The 25,850-nt window shown below is 49.2% G+C and overlaps 1 protein-coding gene across 1 annotated transcript in view; it reads left to right on the top strand.

Moving 5' to 3' along the window:
* Positions 1–25,850, top strand: part of STT3B (STT3 oligosaccharyltransferase complex catalytic subunit B) — a 347,362-nt gene that overhangs the window by 86,712 nt on the left and 234,800 nt on the right. Inside the window, exon 3 of the mRNA XM_078663938.1 lies at positions 2,709–2,996. Within this exon, the coding sequence (XP_078520064.1) occupies positions 2,709–2,996 (288 nt within the window). The remainder of the gene's footprint in view (positions 1–2,708; positions 2,997–25,850) is intronic.

The following is a 25,850-nucleotide window of genomic DNA, read 5'->3' as shown; positions in this document are numbered from 1 at the left end:
AGGTGCCACATACGTTTTGAAGAGGGTAGGGCTGAGTGAGGATCCTTCAGGCACTCCACAGATTTCCTTGGGTTCGGATGTGAATGGGGGTGGGAGGGTGGACTTTTTGCATTTTCCTTTTGAGGAAAGAGGTGATCTATTTGAGAGTGGCTCCTTGGATGCCTATGTTATGCAGCCTTGAGATGAGTGTGTGGTAGGAGCCATATCGAAGGTTGCCAACATTTCTAGGAGGATCAGAGCCGCAGTCCTCTTGGGCTGAGTAGGGCTTGGATGTTGTTGATAGCCGTGATGTGGGCAGTCTCTGCGCTGTGGTTGCTGCTGAATCCATATTTAGAGGAGTCTAGTAAGAGGTTCCATTCCAGATGTGAGGACAGTTGTTGGTTGATGGTCTTTTCTAATACTTTGACTGAGAACAGGAGCAGAGAGATTGGTCTGTAGTTGTTGTTCGCTGGGGTCTGCAGCTGGTTTCTTTAGTAGTGTTTTGACTTCTGCTTGTTTCTATTCCTCCGGGAAAGTAACTCTGGCAATTGAGGTGTTGAACAAGGTGGTGAGCATGTGGCTAATTCTGGCTTCGTATAGGTTAAAGATGTGGTGAGGGCATGGGTCGGTTGGGCCCCTGATTGGACCGAGTTCCTGATGGAGGCAGTGTCATGTGGCATGAGCTGCTCCATTCATTTAGTTGGATGTCTTGGGTGGTAGTGGGGGAGTTGTTTCTTGAAGAAGTCTGTTGCCATGGGATGGGGTTTGAAATTGCTGTAGATGTTGGCGAAGATGGTGGAAGAAGTTTGCAAGGTTGTCACAGAATTCCTGTGATGGGGTAGTGTTTGTTGCTGCTGAGAGGTTGGAGAATTCTTCGGCTGTGTTGAAGAGTATTTTGCTGTTGGAGCTTCGTTTGATGTGTGAGGCGAAGGCTTTTTCTTCAATTGTGGTAGAGGTTGAGGGTTGTCTTGAAGGCAGTCTTGTCAGTTGTGTCCTTTCTTGAGCGACATCTCCTGTCCATTTGTTTACAGTATCGGTTCTAAGGTCTCCGGTGTACCAGCTAGCCTACTTGGTGGACCATCTGTGGGTGTTGTCAATGGGAGCGGCGCAGTTGGGGGATCCACTTGTTAAAGTTCGACTTTCTGGTATTGGTTTTTGGAGGAGATAGAGTGGTTGGTGTTGAGGGTGTTTATCCTTGTGTCTTTTGAGAGACTGCTCCAGCTGTGTTGGGGGACTTTGGGGAGACTGGGGGCGGAGGTCCATGAGCTGGTGATTTTGAACTGGACAAAGAAGTAGTCGGACCAGGTGAGTTCCGTTGTGTACCTGATGCAGTCACTGGAGGTGAAGATGGGTTCTAGCATGTGGCCTGCATGGTGTCATTGGCGAATTGGGTGAGTTGTATGTTAATGCTGCCAAGGAGGTTGATAGCGTTGATGTCATTCTGGTAGTCTAAATGGAAGTTTAGGTCGCTGAGGAAAATCTAGTTTATGTCCATGGCAAGGGGCTGGAACGCAATGAAGTCTGTGATGAAGTTGCAGAAGGCTGGACGTGGTCAAGGAGGACGGTAGGGGAGGGTCCTCCTGATGGTGATCCGAAGTTTAGGTGTTCCATGGTTGAAGTGATGCCATAATTTGTTGTGGCGCATTGGATGGATTCATTATATATGATTGTGATCCCTCCACCAGGGGTATTGATGCCTTTATTTGGGCTAATCTTGTATCCTTCAGATATTGCAGTAGCAATGTTGGGTGTGGAAATGGGGTTGTGCCAGATCTCTGTGAAGAAGAGGACGTCTGATGTGAGAGTAGAGATGAGGTCCCGAATCTTGGGGGGTTGGGGAGATGTCTCCATAGTGAGCGTGTGTTGAAATGGCGCATGCGAGTTGTTTTTGTTCAGGTGGTGTCTGTGGTGAGTTTGGGGTGGGACTGGTCGATGGCTGGTCTGTGTGCTGTGACAGTGGGTGCAGGTGAAAGGTACTTTCATGGAGCGTGGGTCAGAGCATTGGCAGTGTTTGTTACCGAATTGAGGGTGTAGATCTCTGCAATGGTGTATCTGTGGGGGCAGAGCCAGGGGTTGTGGTGCTGGGCACGGTCCAGGCATGGACGTGAGCAGGCAGGCTAGCCTTTGGCGCGTCTATCCGCTGCACAGTTGCGCTGCATCAAGTAGATTCTGGGGTGGGCTTCAGTTGGCGGGAAGACCAGTTGCTCCGGTGAAGTAGTTTCCTTCCTGCTGGTTCTCTATAGACACTTAGTATTATTGTATCAGATTCACACTTCCATTGCAGTGCTCTGGGGGCATGAGAGGAAGTGTTTCTGTAGCTAGCTGCACTGCAACTGTTCATGATTTGCAAGGGGCGCCTGCGCTGCTGCAACACATGCTGTACAGTTGGTGTGGGATGCTGGCTTTGCAGCTTCCGCCATCTACCCTTGTGTTTTGTGTTCAGAAAGCGTGCATTGATGCTCACCGTCATGTACCTGTGTTTCGTTAGTACCTTTTGCTAAAAATCTTTTCCCAACACAAGCAGAAACTGCCTGGTCCGTGCTGTTTTTTTTTGTTTCGGTTTCCGACTGAAGAAGTTTGAGGTACTTTTACAAACGTGTCTTAATTGTTGCCAATTTGTTCTATCTTTCTTTTTCTGAAGAATGTTTTTCCTTGTGTTTACTGTTAGGCAAAGATGCTAGATTTCAACATGGATTCAACACTCATTTGCATTTTTATTTGTATTGTAGGTGTACCCTGGATTGATGGTGACCGCTGGCCTTATTCATTGGATATTGAATATGATGAACATTACAGTCCACATCCGAGATGTGTGCGTCTTTCTAGCACCAATTTTCAGCGGCCTTACATCCATTTCCACTTTCCTGCTCACTAGAGAACTTTGGAACCAGGGAGCTGGACTTTTAGCTGCTTGTTTTATAGCGATTGTTCCTGGCTACATCTCGCGCTCAGTAGCCGGATCATTTGACAATGAAGGCATTGCAATTTTTGCGCTGCAGTTTACATATTATTTGTGGGTAAGTCAATATTTATTTTGTTGTAATTATGTTGTAATAGACATGCAGTTAAAACCTATGTTAATTAAAGAAAATATCGTCATTAATGAGAGTACCCCAGGGTCGTGATCAAGGATGTTTTTTTTTTTTTTTAGGGGCTGTCATTTTGATTTCCCCCTTTTTTTATCAGTAGATATGTGTAAAATGGGTGCAGTATTACTTCACCTCCGAACGTTTTACCGCTTTATCTGATGTGTAGGGGAGACTTTGCTGTGCAGGCACAGAGTACCATTCCCCCACAACAGGCTCCAGAGCTGTAGGAATCCTGTACTTACCGGAGTTTGGCAGCAGCCCCCTTCAAGTATATTTAGCCCAGTTTGCTAGTGTTTCCAGGATTTGTTATAAAGAGGGATACACAGTACTGAAAAACTCGACCTTTTAATGAATATATTTATCGTACAGTATTTAGTTTACCAGGGGTGCAGGAATGTGTAGCCCTTGGGTTGCTTCACTGTTCACAGGTGTGCGACAGTATCCCGTCCCTGGCTCCAGGTCTTCCGTCCCTGGGGGCTCCAGGACAGCAGCACCCTTCCATGTACTAAACTTGTTTTTTAATTGCCTCAGTGTAGTGCATTCCCCATCTTTCTCTCTCAGTCGTGCAAGGAATGGCAATACAGAGCATACTGTGCTATTTCACTTCATTGTCTCCTAAAGTTAAATGTATGAATGACGTTTGTATGGTTAGAATGAACGTTAAACTCATTGTTCCGATACACAAACCTTTACACCTGGCGGTATTGGTCGTTTATTGCTCTGCCAGTGTGATGTTTGAGCGTTCGGACGTTCCCTTGATCTCCGACGATCAGAACTGATGACTGATGCATACGTCCTTGTTGTTTAAGTATGATTAACAATTCACGGATGAACAGTTTCAGTGACACCTTTTTCCAGAACTCCATACCGTTTGCTTTCTTGTAACCTTTGAAATACTTTGAGGTTTTTAAAATCTGAGTAGACTAGCAAATTTGGCAGCTGGTAAATCTTAAGAGTTCGGTTTTTGGAGATTTGGAACTGGTCGAAGAGGTGAGTTCAGTCACTTTATGCATTTCAATTTCTGTAATCCTGAAATTGCCAGCTGTATCGTTTGGAAAATGTCCGTGCCTTTGTGCTAAGAATTGTGCGTTCCTTGTGCCTTCTTTAGTGGACGATTGTTGGTTACTGGTGCACTGCTGCTGTGCTTAGTTGTTTTGAAAACTGCTCATCATGAGCGCATTTGTTTGCACTGTGCCATGAATTTCTGCTTATGGGGCTGAAGTTAAAAATTGAGTTTCCCCGTGATATTGTGTACTCTAGCCTAGGCTTTTTTTCATTCATAAACCCTTATAATATTCTCTCAGGTGTTCTGAACATACAAGTCCATGGTTCGCAGAACAATAAAGTTGAAGACGGTCCTAAAAGGATGATTTTAAGTAGTGGGTGGTCCATGAAGATACACCTATCATTTATGCATTCAAAAATGACTTGCCACTGTTAAAGAACAAGTGTAATGGCTTACAGGCAAGCAGAAAAAAGATCTCCACCGTGAAATTGTCAACAAAGGTATTAATACAGCATGGCTCCCAACCTGTGAATAACTGCACATATTGTACCAGGCACGTTGGGTGTGTCTGCTATGCAGCCACATTTGTTACCTGGACAACTTAACATCTTGGCTAATTTTTTTTCCCCTTCATCATTACGGAGCAGAATGGATTACTCATGAGTAGCAACTTTCTATCTGCGTAATTCCCTTGTCCTTTTTTTTATCTCCTGTAAATTGTTTTTGGGTTTTCTAACTTTCTCCTCTTCAGATAAGTCAGGCCTCAGTACTTCAGTTGTAAGGCATGCGCATCGTGTCACTGACGGTTTACAGGCCTGTATAACTTTTGCATCTCTTGTTTTGAGAACAGTCAGCCATTGCATGCAAGTGGTCTGTATTCTGTGTACTGGTTGAGGTTGTTGTGCTTATTTTGTGTCTTCTGCACTCTGGATTTAGAGACCTCCTCTCCCCAGTCCATTAGTCAGACCTCAAAGTGTTCCTCTGTTGACATGGATGCCCCAGATACTTCTGTGACTACAAGCATATTGCATCTGGGTCGTCCCACATGCCATTATCTCCATTATCCAGTATTATGGGTATCTTTCATAGATTCACATGCCTGAATCATTCCCCGTCGTCGGGGTGGGAGTCACCGGTATATAATAACAGTAATGTCATAGAGACATATACCTTTTTAGGTCTCGCTACCGATGCAGCGCATGCGTTGCTCGCGTAGCGAGACTTATTGTCGCCGTGTAGCTCGCGAAGTGAAGACAGAAGAGGGGCACGAGCTTACCAAATCCATTGCAGTCAATGGCTGTGACCGCGCGCTTTAGGAGACAAGCGCTGTGAACGCGCGCGTCTCTTCTTGTGCTCTCTCACACTTTCACAGCGCGTGTCTCCTAAGGCGCGCGGTCACAGCCATTGACTGCATAGGTTTGGTAAGCTTGTCAGCAGGGCTGCACGTCGGGGAGGCTCCGTAGCCGCTTCAGTGGAGCTGGGTTACGCTGTACACCGGCAGCATGTCTGTGCCGTGCTGCATCGGACAGGTAAGGAGAGACCGTGACCGTGCTGCTACTGTGTTTGTTTGCTACGAACGCCAGGCCTGGGGCAGTCCATAATACCGTAAGTGATCTCTCGCGGTGAACGAGGGCCTCACACCCAGGCTGCACCTCTGCCCTGACGGTACAGTATTACTTGTATGAGTTGCGTCTACTGGAAATTAGCTGCTGCGGTAACCTTGTATCTGAAAGAGACACGTTAGTATTAGATTCCTTACCATAGAATATCCCCAGGCGTCAGACTGGATCCGGAAATTTTTGCGTAGCAGTACCCTTGCGCGTCGGTAGGCGTCGTCTGCGGCTCCGCGTCCGTCGTCGGCGTCGTGGGCGCCGTGATGACCTTGTCGGAGTACTTAGACGCCGCCTCCGCGTGCTGACGTCAGTTCTTCTTTTTTCCGCGCCAGCTGAGCGCAGATCTGGAAAAAGCAGTAACCCTAGTCAATTTTGACTAACTTTTGATCCTTTTTGATTGCTATTTCGAAGTCTCTCGACTCCGAAACGGTGCCGATAGGGATGCCCGGCTTCAAGCATTGCGACGATTGCGACCGGCTGATGTCGGTCACGGATCCTCACCGTGTGTGTTTGTCGTGTTTGGGTGTCGACCACGACGACAAAGCCTGCTCCGACTGCCGGGCCCTCTCTTCAAAAGCCAGGCGGGAGCGGTCCCGTAGGCGCCTCGAGCTCCGGCAGTCGGTCCCGCGCCGTGATAGGTCCCGATCCCATGGGAGGTCGAGGGACAGGTCGCGGGCCCGGAGCCACCACAGCTCCGAGAGTAGGCCGCACTCCTCCAGGTCGAAGTCGTCGTCAGGTAAGCGGCACAAGAAGTCCAAGCGGCGTCATCGCTCCTCGGACTCCCCCCGACGCTCGCACGATGCGGCCGGGGGTTCGGGTGACACCGCCCACGCGGCTCCGTCGGAGTCGTGGGCGCCGCGTACAGCTCCACACCCTCCGGTCCCTGGGCTGAACGCGTCGCCGGAGGAGGTTGAGCGCTTCCTCATGGCCATGAGGAAACTCTCTCCTCCGACAGGCTCCGCGGCGCCTCCGGGCCCAGCGGACCCGTCTGGGAGCCCTAGCGGGTCGGCGGCTCCGGCCCCGACGCTGTCGGGTGCTTCGGCCCCGACGCCGCCGATGCCTTCGGGCCCGGCGCCGCAGGTCCCTGTTATCCCTACGCCGCCGGCGCCTTCGGGCCCGGCGCCGCTGGTCCTCCTTCGGGATCTGGTTCGTCGCCGGTGGATCTGACGGCCTCCCCGGCGTCGGACCCTCAGGTGTCGCCTCCGGCGGCGCCGACCCCGATCCTCCTTCCATTCTTGTTCGGCCGTCGGGACGGCCCCGTTGGGCGCCGCTCCAGACGCCGTTCGGTGATTTTCACTTTTATGAACAGGCCCGATTGGCTGAGGACCCTGAATTTCAGGAGATGGGTGAAGGAGAGGACTGGGAGGGGTCTGAGGACCCTCTGACCAGGGAGTGTCAGTCTCATCAGGACTGGGCAGACGACCTTGGGGAACCCAGTGGCCTGGACACCTCTCCAGACACTGGGTTTGTCTCCCCTCCTACCGTGGCTTCGGAGGAGGGGGCAACATATAGTGTGGTGCTGATGAGGGCTGCCAAGGCCTTGGGCCTTGAGCTCCCCGTCGCGGCCGTGAGGACTAACCTCCTCACTGAGGTCCTTAAACCGCAGTCGAGCTCGGCCGAGCCTCTGCTGCCCTTTAATGAGGCCTTGACTGACGTTCTTCTGGGCACTTGGTCCAAGCCCGCTACGGGTTCGCCTGTAGATAGGAACGTGGCCAGACGCCACCGCCCAGCCCCGGGCGACCCATGTTTTCTGTCCTCCCACCCTACCCCCGAGAGCCTGGTCATCCAGGCCTCCAATTCCCAAACCGCATTCCCGTCGGCCCCGCCGGATTGGGAATCCAAGAGGTATGACCAGTATGGGAAGAAGATCTTCTCATCCCTTAGTCTAGGCCTGCGGTCTTCCAACACCGCCTGCCTCTTGGGATGTTACACCCACTCTGTGTGGGATAAGGTCGCGGAAGTGCTGCCAGAGTGTCCGTTGGAGGTACTGGCCAAACTCGGCCAAGCCCTTGTGGAGGGCCGGGATGCAGCCAAGTATTCCATCCGGTGTGGACTGGATACCACTGACTCGCTGGGTAGAGCGATGGCAACGACGGTGGCGGTCAGACGCCACGCCTGGCTGAATTCCGCCAACTTCCCGGCCGATGTCCAGAGCACGCTCATGGACATGCCGTTCGATGGCCGTCGCCTCTTTGGCGACAAGGCAGACCATGCGCTTGAGCGTTTTAAGAACTCCAGGGCTACGGCCAAGTCCTTAGGCCTCTCGGGCCAACGCCAGCAATCGGCTGCCTATCACTCCTTTCGTGGCCACGGAAGGGGTGCGCCCACACGTGCCGCCAGCCACGCACCGCAGGGCAATACCCAACGCGGTGGCGGCCGTGGGAACCGCCGTCCAGGCTGTCGGGGGCAGCGGCGCGGTCAGTCCACACCTTCCCCCGCAGCATCCGCCTCAAAGCCCTCCTAGTCCGTGCTTTCAGGCCCATGTGACGCCAGTGAGGGGCAGGGTTCGCCATCACCTCCTCCACTGGCGCACTGTCACGTCGGACAGGTGGGTGCTGCAAATCGTCCGAAGGGGCTACTCCCTCCCCTTCGAGGCGACTCCTCCAGCCATGCCACCGCGGAACCACCGTGTGTCGGGGGATCACGTGCAACTTCTGCAGGAGGAAGTTACGGCCCTCTTGGCCAAGGGGGCCATCGAGCGCGTTCCTGGGCCAGAAGTAGGGTGTGGTTGCTACTCCCACTACTTTCTGGTACCCAAGAAGGGCAAAGGGGGCCTACGCCCTATCTTGGATCTACGGAACGTCAACGGTTTCCTCCGGAAGGAGAAGTTCAAGATGCTGACACTGGCTCAGGTCCTAGCTGCCCTGGACCCAGGAGACTGGATGGTAGCGTTGGACTTGCAGGACGCTTATTTCCACATCCCCGTCCTGCCGGCCCACCGGCGCTACCTGCGGTTCACGGTTGGCCACGAGCACTTTCAGTTTACCGTGCTCCCCTTCGGCCTTACCAGCGCCCCACGGGTGTTCACAAAGGTGATGGCGGTGGTTGCAGCTCATCTGCGCAGGTTCGGGGTTTCAGTCTTCCCCTACCTGGACGACCGGCTGTTGAAAGCGGGCTCGCCCCTGACAGTCGTCAGCCACCTCCAGACTACGGCAGATCTCCTGCACCAGCTGGGGTTCTCCATCAATGTGCCAAAGTCACACCTGTGTCCCTCTCAGAAGCTCCTCTTCATCGGAGCGGTTCTGGACTCGGCGCAGTTTCGGGTTTATCCACCCGAACAGCGGGTCCGGGATATTCAGGCTCTGATTCCCATCTTTCAGCCGTTATCCCGGGTTTCGGTCAGGTTGACGCTGCGGCTTTTGGGGCTGATGGCCTCCTGCATCCTGCTGGTGCATCACGCCAGGTGGCGGATGCGGGCTCTGCAGTGGGACCTGAAGTTTCAGTGGGCCCAGCATCAGGGCAACCTATCCGACCACGTCCTGATCTCGGAGGGCACTGCGAGACAGCTGCAGTGGTGGCTTACGGACCGCGATTGGGTCAGCGGCAGATCCCTCTCCCTTCCCCAACCGGAGCACGTAGTTGTGACGGATGCGTCCCTCCAGGGCTGGGGAGGCCACATGGGAGAGGCGGAGATCAGAGGCCTCTGGTCTCCGGCGGAGACCCGGCTCCACATCAACCTGTTGGAGCTCAGGGCGATTCGTCTAGCACTGAAGGCATTCCTCCCCTCTGTCCGGGGGAGTGTAGTGCAGGTGTTCACGGACAACACCACCGCCATGTGGTACTGCAACAAACAAGGCGGGTGGGGTCGTGGATCCTTTGTCAAGAGGCTCTTCGCCTTTGGCAATGGCTGGAACGCTAGGGCGTGACCCTGGTGGCTCAACACCTGGCGGGCTCTCTGAACGCCAGGGAGGACGAGCTCAGTCGTCGGTGCATGATGGATCACGAATGGCGTCTGAACTCGGACGTGGCGCAAGGCCTCTTTCAGCGATGGGGAGAGCCTTGGTTAGATCTATTCGCCACCGAAGAGAACGCGCAATGTCATCTGTTCTGCGCGTTGGAATTTCCAAGGCGGCACTCGCTCGGAGACGCTTTTCGTCGCGAGTGGAGTTGCGGTCTGTTGTACGCCTTTCCGCCTATACCACTTCTGCCCAGAGTGCTGAAGAAGATCAAGCGCGACCGGGCCCAAGTCATCCTTGTGGCTCCGGACTGGGCGAGAAGGTACTGGTATCCAGAGCTACTCAGTATGTCCGTCGATCCCCCGGTTCGTCTGCCTCTTCGGGAGGACCTTATGTCGCAGCAGCAGGGGACGGTCCTCCACCCGAACCTGTCCAGTCTCCACCTCCATGCTTGGAGATTGAGCGGCGACAGTTGAGGCCATTTGACTTGCCTCCTGAAGTTTGTAACATCATTCTGGCAGCCAGGCGTCCCTCCACAAAGTCGGTAAACGCCTGCAGGTGGAACAGATTTGTGGCATGGTGCACAGCAAAGGCTGTGGATCCTCTTTCTGCCCCTCTTTCTGAGGTTCTTCTCTTTCTTCTTTCTCTTGCCCAGCAGGGCTCTGCTCTGGGCACTCTCAAGGGCTACCTTTCTGCCCTTTCAGCCTTTCTCAGGCTACCTGATCAGCCTTCTTTGTTCAAGTCCCCTATTGTAAACAGATTTCTTCACTCACACGTTTCCTCCTGTTCCGTTTGTGATGCCTCAGTGGGACTTGAACCTGGTTTTAACATTCCTGATGTGCGCTCCCTTTGAGCCACTTAACAACTGTCCTCTTCGCCTTCTGACTTTGAAGACTGCTTTCCTGGTTGCTATCACCTCTGCCAGGAGAGTGAGTGAGCTCAGGCTCTTTCTTGTACTCCACCTTTCCTTTCTGTCCATCCGGACAAAGTGGTGCTTCGTACCAAACCTTCTTTCCTGCCCAAGGTTGTCACGGCCTTTCACATCGGGCAGTCTATCACCTTGCCAACCTTCTTCCCACCACCGCATCCCTCTAGAGAGGAAATGCGGCTCCACCGTCTGGACCCAAAACGTGCGCTCTCATTCTACTTGGACCGCACACGCCAGTTCCGGGTGGATGACCAACTTTTTGTTGGATACGTGGGAGCTAAGAAGGGGAAAGCGGTGCACAAGAGGACCATCTCCCGGTGGATCATCCTGTGTATCCAGGCATGCTACTCCTTGGCTAGGAAGGAGCCCCCGGTTGGACTGCGGGCTCATTCTACCCGAGCGACGGCAACTACCACTGCCCTGGGCAGGGGTGTGCCCTTACAAGACATCTGTCAGGCGGCTACGTGGGCTTCGCTGCACACGTTTGCAAGACACTACTGCCTGGACAGCCAAGTCCGGAGGGATGGCTTCTTTGGCCTTTCCGTCCTCCAGGACTTTCTGGTGTGATTATTGGTTCGCAGACCCACCACCGGGGTTGGTATTGCTGGGGTATCTATTCTAAGGTAAGGAATCTAATACTAACGTGTCTCTTTCAGATGCACAAGTTACTACTTGTGTAACGATATATCTGTAAGAGACATTAGTTAGTATTAGATTCCTTACCGACCCACCCATCCTCCCCGTTCTGCGAACCAATATCTAGGGTTAGGGTTGTCCCCTTTCAGGGCCCTAGTTTCAATGGCACCAGTGTTGGTTTTTAACATGGCTCTGCGTTCTGGCGCGGAAAAGCTGTGTCTAAGAACTGACGTCAGCACGCGGAGGCGGCGGCTAAGTACTCCGACGACGTCATCACTGCGCCCACGACGCCGACGACGGACGCGGAGCCGCAGACGACGCCTACCGACGCGCAAGGGTACTGCTACGCAAAAATTTCCGGATCCAGTCTGACGCCTGGGGATATTCTAAGGTAAGGAATCTAATACTAACTAATGTCTCTTACAGATATATCGTTACACAAGTAGTAACTTGTGCATCTGTGCCTCTGCAGCCCCTCACAGAATCAAGAACAGAGGTGCGACAGTTGCGGCTACCAAAATACTTCTGTTGCGTTGCGTTATGTTAGGTTACATTATATTATATTAGCCATATGTGTAGCACATTTTGGCCATTTCCTACATTATTATGGCTCGTTGTCCTTATGTGAATTTGGGGGTCTTTTGGCAGACCACCAAATGTGTCAGGGTCACCCTATAGTCCACGGGGGTCCGGAATACAAACTGAGACCAACGCTGGAGCCAGAGAGGCTATTTATTACAATCTCATGAGATGGAGAGGCATCGACAACAGACACCCATAGCTGTCTGAGGAGGCAGTCTGTTAAAAGGGTCTTACTTCACATGTTATATACTCTTTATCCTGCCCCAGGCATGTAAGGGAGTTGTATCAGTTAACTTTTATTGCATTCCTAAACAAATAGTCAATCTGGAGAATCAGCAGGTGAGTAGCCTTAGGGGTTTTTTGCAGGATATTGGCAAAACATTATAATTACATAGTACACATAGGTCACTCTGGTTAATTGGTACTTCAGGGCATGGCATGATTACATGTCAAACATAAGGTTAATCTAATAAGCACAGGTAACGGTGAGGACCCTACAGGTTGTAGGCAAAAGGCATGTTTATACAATTGAGTCCATAAATATTTGTCGTTTGGACTACTGCAGGGCAAAGGTGAGAGGTATGCACAGCAAGCAAAGATAAGTCTTGATAAGCCTGTTGAAGGATGCCTGCAGGGCGTAGTGTGCAGGGTGAGGACGATAAACATCTGGGAAATTCCATGTCCGACTAGTTGAGCATGGGCTGGTCAGTTAGTGGCAGGCCAAAGCATGAACAGAGTGTCCGTGCAGGAATGTAACAGGTCAAAAGTTGAGCTCCAGAGTGTTCGTGACACAGAGACAAAGTCAGTCATGAAGGGTAAAGCACAACATGGTAGAGTGAATCACAAAATGGTGGCGTGAATGGCAAGATAGCAGACTCACTTTTCCACACTTAATACACCTTGTGACAAAGGCAGAAGTTATTTCTCAGTGCGCAGTCGCTCAGTGTTTTGCTGTGGCTGCCACAGAGTGTCACTGCTGCCCACAGCCACTGGAAGGCACTGCATCACATCTGTGTCCATTAAACGCCATCTAATGCAAGACTTTGACTAGTCGCTAAGAGATGGCGCAGCACTGGTGCCTGTCACTGGTCCTTCCAAGGCATCTTTTAATGTCATATTCTGGCCGCTAGAAGTTTTTTCTATGCTAGCTTTATTATTGGATTGTAACATCTATATAGCGCTTACTAACTCTGTGTGGAGCACTGAAGCGTTTGCTTACATGGGTAGTACGCTGCAGAGTGTAAGGTGTGCGGTTGGAAAGTATTGTCTTTTGTTTTGATCCTTTGTGATGTCTTTCCATGTCGTGTGTGATGGCCACCAAAGTGCAGTTACGCAACTGTCGGTGGTGTGATGGATCAGGAAGTGGTTGGTGCTTGTGATATTTCCGCCTTAGCCATCTATTATACCTGCGTCTCCTCCCGGTAGATTTCAGCTAACGCCACATTTGTCGCTTGACATACTCAAGTCCTAGGCCCTCTAACAACCCCTCCCCACGTCACTCGACTCTCTGTCCTCCTTCCATTGCCATTTTTTCTCCAACTCAGTCCCCTCACTAAACCCTACTTCTCTCCAATGATCATTACATATTAACTCCCTTTCCCCATCCATGTGGCAGACTCACCCGCAGACACACTTCGGCTGTTGGGAGTCCCGTGTGGAAGGGCGGTGGTTCAGTCCTGCCTTCAAAGACACCGCATATCCTGGCAAGCACACATGGTGTTATAAATTGTTTTTATGAACCTGCCACGGACAGGTCCATTCTTGTGTGCTGTTTTCCCACCTCCTTCCAGTAGGAAGCCCGTCTTTAAAGAATCACACAAACAAAGATGACGATAAGGTGCTGACACTGTACAGAAACTGGAAAGGTGGCGAGGTTAAACCAGCATTTGCAATACAGTGGGTCTCGCATTTACTCTGGTTTAAGTAATTGGCATTGTAAATGACAATGCCTTTTATTTATGTTTTTAAAACGAAAACCTAAATAAAGAGCACTGTCATTTACAATGCCAATAGCTCAAACTGCATAAATGCGAGTCCTATTGCATTGCAAATGCTTAAGGTCTGGGGTGCTCAGCCATTGATGCTCTTGTGACTTGCCAGAACTATGGGTGTGAATGGCTTCATATTGTGAAAGGATTTGGTGCTCAGTGTCCTGGAGCAGCCTTATGCTCATTTGTATGCCTCTCCCCAAACAACTGCTTCATAGAGTCCTGATGACTGGGGACTGCCTCAGTCTGCCACATCAAGCCTGATTCTCGAGCCTTACACCTTCAGAGGGGAGACAGCTGCCTCCTTCGCAGGCAGGATGAGGCCTTCTCACCATGCAGTGGCCTACAACTCTTCTGACCATTGTTAAACTTATGTGCATGATACATGAGGAGTTATCCATCACCCATCTGGCCCTTTCTTGAGCATGCCCTGGCTCCTGTCTGGAAGTCTTCCACCAAAGTATTGTAACCTAGCCAGTGGCCAAAGTATCAGCAATTCACTCACTTCCTCATTGGAGCGTGTCATGTCCGTTTCTAGATATCTTGGCAAATATTTTTCCAGCTGTCGCTTGCAAGACATGCTTGGCGATTGTTGAGGCTCACAGGAACAAGCCAGTAGATCATGTTCATCTCCCAGTGAGGTTGTCAAAATTGACTTGCTTGATGCTCTCTGTCCCACCGATTGGGCACCCTGTGCTCTCTTGGACTCTTAACCTTGTTTTTTGCTAGAGATACCTTAACTCTTTGAGCACTGGGTTATTTCCGACTAGAAGCGCCCCTTTTTGAGAGACTTCTTTCCTTGTTGTAGCTTTAGTGAAGTATAAGAGTGAGATGAGACATGTCCTATGCCCGCCTACAGTGTTTGCCCGCCTACACTGTTAACTTTTACCATTGGGATAAAGGGGACCCGAGGACTTATTCCAGTTTTTGCCCTCACTATGAAAACCGAATTTCACCTGAACAAGGAGACTTTTCGTTCATTTGTTAAATGCTTATTTAGCTCTTCGGCTGAGGAAATGTTTCCCCACCTCTCTGGCCTGTCTTCTGTTTGTTAGAGAAGGGCTGTCCTTTTAAAGGCAAATCTTTGTAATGATTGAAGACAGACGCCAGCAGAGTAGAGGCAAAGATCTTGATTTCTCACTGCTATTTTTAACTTTGGGCAGATTCTACCTCCCATTTCTGCTTTGAAGCACACCAACAAAGTTAAGCATCTGTTTCCCTAGGCTGAAGCTGATCGGATATTGCCTTTTTTACCTTGTCTTACCTCTATGGTATTGTCTTTCTACAATTTGGTTATGAAGCAGAACCAGAATGTAGATAGTCTTTGAATGAAAAACACAAATAAGATATTTTTTTCCTTTAATATCGGAAATTACAACGAATATAAAACAAGGCATTGGCATGCATTTCTGGAGAATTTCTTTTTGATTATGCAAGCCTCATTGCTCGGGAATAGAGTTTACAAACCTTACATGCTAATCATGGTTCTTTTGTGGCCATTAGCACTTGTACCGCCATTTTGTACTGAAAGCACTCTTATTCAGGGATTTCAGGTGGTGGCTACATGGCCAGATTTCAGATCGGAGCTCTCTTCCTGTCATTGACTAACTCAAATTGTCAGTAAGTAAAATAAAGACACCGACTGCTGGATATTGTAGAGAAATGAAAAGAAACTCATGATGTTGGCCTAACGGCTAGGGCGGTCGTCCTTTAATCTGGGGAACTGGGTTCGAATCTCGGCAACAACGCTCATCCTGTGATTCTGGGCAAATCACTTAATCTCCCCGTGCCTAACAAAAAATTAATGTGTCCTCATGTAACGCAACTGATGCTATGTAAACCGCTCTGATACCCGATTCGGGTCAAGTTCGCGCTATATAAAACTCTTTAAAAAGAACAAAAAACGATGTTTTCAGATAGAATAACATTTAACTATTGTTAAAAAAAGAACTAAAACATCAAATACAAGTTTTGCATAACCAAAAAAAAGGACATTTATAATATTGTCCAGCTTTTTTTATCACGTAAAATGCCAGTAAAGAAGTGTGCATTACAGTAGAGTAAGTTATGAAAGTTATGAGCTACAGGTAAAGGCAATATCATTTTGCACAGATTGACCCTTATTTTAGTTGTTGGTGTATACAAGAGTTCTTATAGAACTGCATTGCTGTTATCTACAGAACACTGTTCTGTTTTACTGATGATCTTGTTATTGCCAACAATTTGCTTTTATGTATTGCAACTTTACTGACTTACTTTAGTTGTACGGGTTAACTATTGTAGATACTGCTAGCCGAGAGTCTCTACCAAACCTTTTATTCCATGTCCTCGAATCCAGCAGGACCAATATAAGGGTGACCATGTATACTCTTCCTACTGGGTTCCTTGTTCCAGGTAACTCATACTTGACTTGGAGAAATTAAGTTATTTGTGCACAAATATTTTGAAATGCCTGTTAGGCAGTACAAGGTAATTCCTAGAGACTAAAGGGCTGATATGTTTAGCTCGTCAAATTTCCATTCTCCTGGTGGCGATGAAAACTATGCATTTAGAGTTCTTCCACACAGGCAGGGCAGGTTTTTCTAATCCTTCCACTGAAATTCCACCAGCGATCATGTCTGATTGTAGCATTTCTGCGAAATGCGTGCCCTAGAAATAGACCTCCAGAGTGTGGGTGCATTGTCAACGCCCATATATCCCTTCTCCCTAAAACAACGGTTTCCTAGCACATTGAGGACCTGGTATTTACGTTTGGCAAGTCAGCCACCCTTTCCATGGCAGTCTCACGAAGCTAACTGCCAAATTGTTGGGTAATCTGCCACTGTAGAAATAATGACTGACTCACCAGCTTTCTCAGACCTAGCACTGCACCTTGGCAGAACCAATGTTGAATCTGAAGCGGATTCTTCTAAAGTGATTCCCGCCAGGTACCCACCCCTAAATTCAGCATCAAAGCTCCTGAAATCGTGGCAGAGGATCTGCAGTTTTTGGCAAATTCTAGGTTGCACTTTCTGCCCTAAGTAGAATGCACAGTTACTCATGAGGTATTTTCCATGGTTCTGTTTTTTAATAAATATTTTCAGTAGAAGGACCCCATGAATCCCTTTCATACACGTTGAACAAAAAAAATGAACCTGCATGTTGCCACCTGATTCAATAAAATTAATCGCAGTACTTAGAACCGTGTGGCCCCTTCCAATTTGTTGACCCAGCATCAGCTTGTGCCTTGGACTGGAACATGTCAGAGCTACAGGGAGGCCAAAACTCTTATCTTTCTCCACCACACCCCTCTGGTCCATGATCTTTTGCGAAGTCTGTGTCCTACCCTTTTGCACTTAACTTTTAACTTGTATTTTGTCATTTTGTTTGAATGTAAGAAATGTTTTGTAGTGTTTATCTTGTTCTTCGGAGACTTTTGACGTATAAAGGAGCATCTTCATCATGCTCTTTTTTCATCCCTTAATGTTGGGATTTAAAGTTCTTTGACGATTTCCTCCCCTTTTTCTCTGGATTGAGAGTTTTCTCTAGGACGAAGTGACCCACATTATCGGTTTTTTTCCAACCTAAAGTTTATTTGTATTTTCGGAGAAAATTCCACTGCCTAATTTATCCTCGAAGGCCGAGAAACTTTGCCATAGAATAGGCCAAAAAGATTTTTTTTTCCTTGTTGAAGTTTTCAAGGAAAACCGAAAGGGCGAGCATCTTGAAGTGGTTTTTCCTATGTTTATTAGCAGAAAGGCATCACGTAAGCGAACCACTTTACTTGATGCTACTAAATTTTTAGTTTAGATACCTGCTAGCTGAAGTTGCTTCACGAGAGTGAGGGAAGGTCCTTGTGTATATGAATTAATCTGTATGTTGGGAGATTTCGACTCTACTTACCTCCAGAGCCTCGTTACCCTCCTTAAAGTGGCATTGTTTATTCATCTTCAACTCTTTCTTTACATAATGTGTTTTGGTTCTATGAAGGCACGGTTTGGACTCCTGCAAATGTTATATTTCTTGTGTTTATACTGTTTAAAAGAAATCAGTTAAATGTATTTTAAAACAAATCCAGTTTTTCAGCATATTGTTTCATTGTTGTCTTCAGTGGTGTTTTTAGAGCATGATGCTATCAGAGGATTTCCAGTAATCAGAATGGTTGACTGCATACATATTAGGTGTACAGTGTGATCGTCTGTAACAGTTAATCTCAATAATTCCTGCCAATTTACCTTTATCTACCCCACTGCCCTCATTTTTAAGTCTCGCCTGGCATTGCAGCGCGCATGTGCTGATCGCTCCGCGAGGGCTACTTGGAATCAATACAGTTTAAGAAGTGGTGTTTCGGCTCCGCCCGTTATTTTGGTTGGTTCACGCCATAAATCATGCTAAACTGTGTCTCTTGATTGTAAATGAGGCTTTTTAGTCCCTCCTGGTTACCGCCCTGTCCTCTTTTAGTCCCACCCACCCGGACTGGATGCTTTACTGGCTGCGTGATACTGTCTCTTTTAATTGGGGGTGAGCACTTTCTTTTTGTCATTCCGGCGCGATGTTCTACAATGGCAACAACTTGTTTATTTTCAGCGCGTCATGCGTGCTTTTACTTTCATTTTGTAAGCCCCGAGAGTCATTCCGGCTGCGAAGCGCTATGTTCTACAATGGCAACAACTTGTTTATTTTCAGCGTGTCATGCACGCTTTTACTTTTATTTTGTAAGCCCAGTCTTATTCTAGCTGCGAAGCGCGATCTTCTACAATGGCAACAACTTGTTTATTTTCAGCGCGTCATGCACGCTTTTACTTTTATTTTGTAAGCTCCAAGACCGTGACAGTGGGTAGGGGTCTCCCACGCAGGGCCCTCCTTTAATCATCCGGCTGACCGCTCTGGTACTACAACCCGCTCGCAGGAGTTTTTTTTCTTCTTTTCAGCGCGCCATTCATGCTCTTACTGTGTAAGCACCGAGACTGCTACAGATATGGGTACTTCAATCATTGGCTGACAACTCTGGGCCACACACGCTGCAGGCGGAGAGGACGGCCCAGGCTGTCCAGCAGCACTCGTTGGTCGGCAGCCTTAGGAGACCGTACAGAATGGGACTCAAGTAAGCCAACCCTAACATTTTATGTACCGTCAACTGACGATCACACTTGCATATCTTACACTTCAGTAGCACGTACTTTAGATCACTGTCTGCAGTGCTTTGAATGCCCCTGCAAGAGAGCGTCGGGCCTTCCCTTCAAGTGTCTGCCCGACAATTACATGTGTTTCAAAGTGGAGGCCTTGGAAAGGACTTGTTGTCATAGGAGTTCGGGATAACATAATTCTGAAGTGGCTGTACGTGCATGCACACACATCACCAACGTAACTCACTGCCATGCATGATGTGAGAAGACCGACCTGTAAATGCATGTGAGTCATTAGCGCAAGTCTGCTTCACCTCCCGCTGCTGCATGCAGGCATGTCCCATTGGCTTTGGGTGTGACTGGAAACTCAGGGTCCAGAGTCTTTGCCTGTGCACCACAGTAGTCATTGTTATTGTGCAGGTCTCCCTCAGACAGAATGCGGAGTAGCTTGCATGCATTCTGCCACACGCAGCTTTGGATAGCATCGCAGCAACCTTGCGAGTTGCCCTCGCATGGCATGCGTAGTAATTCTGTAACACTCAAACAGCCGCAGCTATACACTAGGCCCATACCGTGGGTGACTCCACCAACCAGCCCTGTCGTTTAAGCCAATTGTACTGCAATCATGGCCCTTACTTTTGCTATATAGATTGTAAATGTAAGCTCAAACCTCACCTTGCTGTTGACATTAAAGTCCACACTGGCTGAAGAGGTCGCCCATAACATGGAGGCTGGGTAGCAATAGTACACAAATATCGTACTTCTAAAAACCTCTCTAAGTAAAACCAATCCACCTCACCATCCGGATTAATTGTTTACAGTTAGAATGTATAGCCACAAAAAACTATGACAATGTAATAACAAATGTGCTCTTTTAAGATGGTCTAAACTCGTGGAAATGGCCATGGCCAGACTGGGAACTAAAACCAGCACTGGCAATCAGCTCGACCTTCCGTGGGGATTTGGAGGGGTTGTTGGAAGTGGGAAGCACCGCTCCTGCTGCCACTTTTCTGACAGGTGGACCATATTGCAGCACTGCTGCAAAACCGCCTACTGTAGGAAAACCTGCCCCCGCCATTCTGGTCCATCGCAGAAACGCTCTTTTCCCGCTATAAGCCAGGCCTTGAAAATAGCCCTTTAGACAAACAGAATTGCAAAAGTTAAGAAGCGACAAAGGATTAAATGGCCTAGAACTACTTCCTTCTGCATTCCCTTTTTATTATACATTTGATATGAATTCACTGGCCCTCTTAAAAGTGCTTCTGTAAAGTGGCAGGAGCACTGCCTGTATTTTCCAACATGCTTGAAGGATTGCTAGTTGTCTTTAAATCAATCAGTGTTTTACAAAGAGAAAGGTCTGCTTCAGCCGTTTAATAAGCCAATATCCAATACACAAGAAAGGCAGCATTTTAGCATTTGCATTCCACCTGTTTCTCCAATCTTCTTTTTAATAATTTGTTTTAACAATTGAAGCGGACCCTTTCAAACGTGAGAAGCTAACACCGTAAGTAGCGCGCAGTTAGTCTGTATTTCCAAGGGTCTTCGGAAGTGTGGCACTGCCTCAAACCACCTTTGGATTATGTAGTCCATGTTTAGCATAACCATGATAATTATTTGCCTGTTGTAGCTATACATGTCATAATGGTGCCCACCCATCATGTCACTCCTGACATTAATCAATATAGGTTTGTGTTAAGTTCTGAGTTTGAACCTGTGGCATGAGCCACCTTGAATGTATTGTCACAGTGGAATGTAGAAAGGTTGGGGGTTGGATGTCAGTGACTGGCTGCCGTTTGCATTAACGGTCGGACCGGCATGTACTTAATAAAGTGAGGAATCTTCCCTTCGTGTTGGTCCTTCATTGGAACATTTTAGTTTATCATTGCATCACCGACTGGTGCAATTAGTGAAGGTATTATTTGAGTAACATTATTTTTATTCATTTCAATTTCTTTAAGTTGCAGACTTGCCTTGTCTGGGCATAAAATGCATTTCCACTGTTCAATAAATAGCTTGGAAGACCATCCTTGGGTGTTTGGCTATTGACTAGTGGCATGTTAAGTAACAGTATATGTTGTAGCACCCCAGAACATATGCTACATTCACTTACAAGGTTCCAAAGGCTTTAATGCCACATTTGCCAAAAACATTAAATGCACTCTTTTCTAATGGGTGCATAACTGAAATTATTGAGCAACTTTAACATCTATCTAATGCTATCAACCTTGTATAGTACAGATAAACTATCATATATGCTATTTACGATCCTATTACATAGCCATGCTAACAAATACAATTCTAACAGCATTGAACCACAACATACACTAAATACAAAGCTATAATACAATACCATTAGCAAAGCAAATGGCTTTAACGTAAATAAAGGCGAGACCTATTGCATTTCCAACACTTGTTTTTTCCGTTAGCACTGTTAGCACTGTTTTTGTTAAAAGGTGCATAACATAAAACACAGTTTCAGATTCAAAAACTTTTTTCGTTTGTATGAATATGCACCATAAAAGTAGGTTCGAGGCATGTGGGCTGCTAAATTCATATCTTAGCATTAGATCGCCGCCTAGTGTTGGGTCCGGATGATCGCACATTGTTGTCCTGGAAGAGTCTTCGAAGTATCCTGAGATAGGTGGCTCCTCCCCTGGACTACAGTGCGCATGGGCATCGGCTCCATCCCCAGATTGTTTTTTTCCGCCATTGGGTTCGGATGTGGTCTCGACGTCTCTCTGTCGAAACCGAGAAAAACTATCTTTTAGCGGCCAAAAGGCCTCGCTTTTTGCGTCGGTATTGTCTGCGCACGGTCTCGAGTCTTCCGTCTCTTGGAGCCGGGATAAGCGGAGTCTTGTTTCGCTTTTCGAACTTTGAGGCCTTCTCGTCGCGACTCGACTGCAAAACTTTTCAGACATGGAGCGGAGCCCGTTTAAATACTGCCCGCTTTGTGGGTCCAAGTACCCACACATCGATCTACACCCCGTTTGTAACCAATGCCTTTCGCCTGACCACGACGACGGCAAGTGCAAGGCCTGTGCACAGTTCCGGTCTAAGAAGACTCTCAAGCTTCGGCGCGCGGTGCGCATGGAAGCTAGACAAGCGGCCCCGGATCCGGAAAACATCTTCGGCGACCAAGATGAAGAGGACCAGGGTCATCATCTTCAGATCTCCCCACCCGAGACGGAGGTCGAGGCGGATCCAGTAGACGACGACGGTGTCGTGGGTCAAGGCCTTGAATACGTCGACGAGGTAGGAGACGACGAGGAGATTTATGGGGCCGCGGCGGATAGCTCAGGGGACGAGCTCTGCCCCGAAGGTTTCGAGGATACCGACCGGGTCACGGGATCGCCTGTAGGCCTTACCCACGACCCCATGCCGCAAGCCACAGCCCCGCCTTCTGGCCCGGCCACGGACTTACTTGCTGAGCAGACTGTATCGAAACCGAAACCGAAAGCATCGGGATCGACTCCATCTAAAATGGCCGACCCGAAAACGAAACCGAAACTTAAGGACTCGAGCGTCCCTAAGATGGCTGCCGTGCCAGCGAAAAAGACTGTACCCGCTAATCCATCGACTCCGTCGACCTCCGGTCCGCAGAAGTCGAAGAAGTCCGTCGATTCCGCTGCTGCTCATTCGAAATCGACGCCTGAGGAGGGGTCCTCTCAAAAAGATGGTCGGCACGGATCAGCATCGGCGCCGCCGTCCAAGCCCGCAAAGGCCGGCTCCACGGAGTCTACGCAGGCGCACGGATCGAAGACTGGCACGTCGGTGACAGCGGGTTCCGCGTCGAAAGCCCACAAGGCCCACAAAGACGTCGGATCCGAAGGAAAGGTCAAAACATCCTCGTCGGCTCCAAAACCAACTGAGAGTGAGGCGTCCCTCGTCGCCGCATCACTACAGCGAATTAGGGAGAAGGCCTCTGCTCCGTCGGCTCCGATTTCGTCGCCGAAGGCACAAACAGACAATCCAGCGAAGCCTTCTGGTAAACTTCTCTTTGTTTTGCCGCCAAAGGAGGCGCCGAAAGCCTTTTCCACCAAATCGGCACCGAAGAAGACGGTTTCTTCAACGGCTGGCCCACTTCCACGTCGGGTTCTCGAATCAGAGGATGATTCAGAGCAGTTCATCGACGCAGACACCGGCAAATTGACCCTCTATAAGAGGAAAATAACTTCAGAGTCAGTGGACTCATATGTCATCCCACTGAAGAAGAAAAGGGTGCCCCTTGATGCTTCAGGCCTCACAGAACCAATCCTGCCTCCTCCAAGACGGAGCCCTACTCCCTCACCAGAACACTCTGCAGGTGAGGGGTATGATGAGGATGAACAATACAATTTCCCTGTCAATGAACCAGATGCACAACCGGATTCATATGATGACACTGGTGACCAGGGCACCCAAAATGTGGGTCAGGACCCGCAGCTTTTTAATGCACGTGCATCCCCCACTGAGGATTCAGCAGGTTTTCATGCGCTAATTGAGAGGGCAGCAGCCAATCATGATGTGGACATGCATGCTGACCCGATAGAAGAAGACTTCCTTTTCGACACATTCTCAGTCTCTGAAAGGACAGTAAAAACGCTGCCTATGCTTAAGGGAGTCCTCAAGCATGCGGGGGATATCTTTAAGGAGCCTACCAGGGCACGAGTGGTCAATCCACGCATTGAGAAGAAGTACAGACCTGCACCTGCAGACCCCGCATACATTCGGGGACAGTTGCCACTGGACTCTCTTGTGGTCGCCAATGCCAGGAAACGTGCCAACTCCCAAACAACGGGTGAAGCTCCTCCCCCGGATAAGGAGTCCAAAGTGCTAGAGGCAGGGGGCAAAAGAGTAGCTGCGCAGGCCGCAAACTTTTGGCGCATTGCCAATACACAGGCACTCTTAGCACGTTACGATAGGGCGCATTACGACACACTAGAACAGGTTATACAACACCTGCCTCCAAAGTTCCAAGAAGGCACCAAACTGCTTATTGAGGAAGGGAAGCTAATCTCAAACGCAGCCATCAAGTCTGCACTTGACGCCGCAGACACAGCTGCTAGAGCTATCAACACTAGCGTTATGCTGAGACGACAGGCGTGGCTCCGCATCTCGGGGTTTAAACCAGATATACAGACAACCATTCTTAATCAGCCAGTCAATCCTGATAGTCTGTTTGGTCCAGATGTTGACACCACCCTAGAAAAAATAAAAAAAGACACAAACTGCTAAGTCCATGGGGGCCCTCCAGTCGCAACAGTTTCGTGGCAACAATTTTCGTCGCTCAGGTGCACGTGGAGTCACCAGAGGACAAATGGGTCAACAGTCTCAGTTCTCAAAAGGTGGAGCACAATCCTCGTTCCAAAAGCAGAACAAGGGAGGTTACAGAAATAACAGCAACAGAGGTCGCGGCAGAGGAAACAACAGCTCCCGCTCCTCTACCCCAAGCAAACAGTGACTCTCCGTCACTGCCCCCCGACCACTTAACACCTGTCGGGGGGAGACTGCAGCAGTTCCTGCCCGTCTGGAGAAACATCACCACAGACAGGTGGGTGCGACAACTAGTCCAGTATGGTTATTGCCTAGAGTTGAAATCCACTCCACCCAACATCCCGCCAAGGCAAAGGCCTATGTCCGCAGAGCACTTGCTCTTATTGCAGCAGGAAGTGGTGGTGATGCTGCAAAAAGGAGCAATCGAGCTCGTGCCGGTGGGAGAGGAAGGCACAGGGGTGTACTCCCTGTACTTCCTTATTCCAAAGAAGGACGGATCTCTCAGACCCATTCTAGATCTACGCCCCCTCAACCTGTACATACTGTCAGAACATTTCCACATGCTCACACTGCAGCAGATTCTTCCCTTGCTAAACCAAGGGGACTTCTTAGCAACCTTAGATCTCAAGGATGCTTATTTCCACATTCCACTACACCCGTCCCACAGGAAATACCTCAGGTTCACTATTCAAGGCAAGCATTACCAGTTCAAGGTCTTACCCTTTGGAGTCACCACAGCCCCAAGGGTGTTTACCAAGTGTCTGGCGACGGTAGCAGCGCACCTCAGGAGGCAGAACATCCATGTCTACCCCTACCTCGACGACTGGCTCGTGCAAGCCAAGTCGGAACGACAGTGCGCCGCGGACATGTCAACTACAATTCACCTTCACGATCTGGGTTTCTCGCTGAACTACCCAAAGTCGCATCTACAACCAGCACATGTCCGGCAGTTCCTAGGTGCGACAATCAACACCCTGACGGCCATGGCTCAGCCAAACCAGGTCAGGATAGACAGCATGCAGTCTCTGATCCAAAAGTTCAGACCACAACACTCGCTTCCGGCGAGAGTATTCATGCAGTTGATAGGCATGATGGCCTCCTGCATCTTCATAGTCCCTCACGCACGGTTACATATGCGCCCGCTCCAGGAGTGCTTAGCGAATCAGTGGACACAGGCTCAGGGGCAATTGACAGACCTAGTGTTGGTTACCAGTCGGGCATACGACTCTCTGCATTGGTGGACTCCACACAACCTTTGCAAGGGCCGACTGTTCCAAGAGCCTGTGCCGCAGATTATCCTGACAACGGACGCATCTCTCCAGGGATGGGGAGCTCATCTGCTCACTTACACAGTGCAGGGACTATGGACGACGCGGCAGCAAAAGATGCACATCAACTATCTAGAACTGATGGCAATCTTCATGGCGATCAAGTCCTTCATTGTACATCTGTGCAACAAGGTAGTGTTAGTCCGGACGGACAACATGACTGCGATGTACTACATTCAAAAGCAGGGAGGCACCCACTCGCCACAGCTGTCTCATCTGGCTCAGAGCATGTGGAAGTGGGCCATTCAGAGGAACATTTTCCTCATGGCAGAACACCTCCCAGGGAAGGACAACCAGATGGCGGATCTGCTCAGCAGGTACAGCCATCAAATGCACGAGTGGGAGATACACCCATCTGTCCTCCACCCGTACTTCCAGCAGTGGGGTCATCCGGAGATAGACCTGTTTGCCACAAAAGAAAACGCAAAATGCCAACACTTTGCCGCC

Source organism: Lissotriton helveticus, chromosome 10 (genome assembly GCF_964261635.1).
Source record: "Lissotriton helveticus chromosome 10, aLisHel1.1, whole genome shotgun sequence".
Lineage (NCBI taxonomy): Eukaryota > Metazoa > Chordata > Amphibia > Caudata > Salamandridae > Lissotriton > Lissotriton helveticus.
Note: the sequence above shows the minus strand (reverse complement) of the source record. Positions and strands in the feature narration are given on the sequence as shown.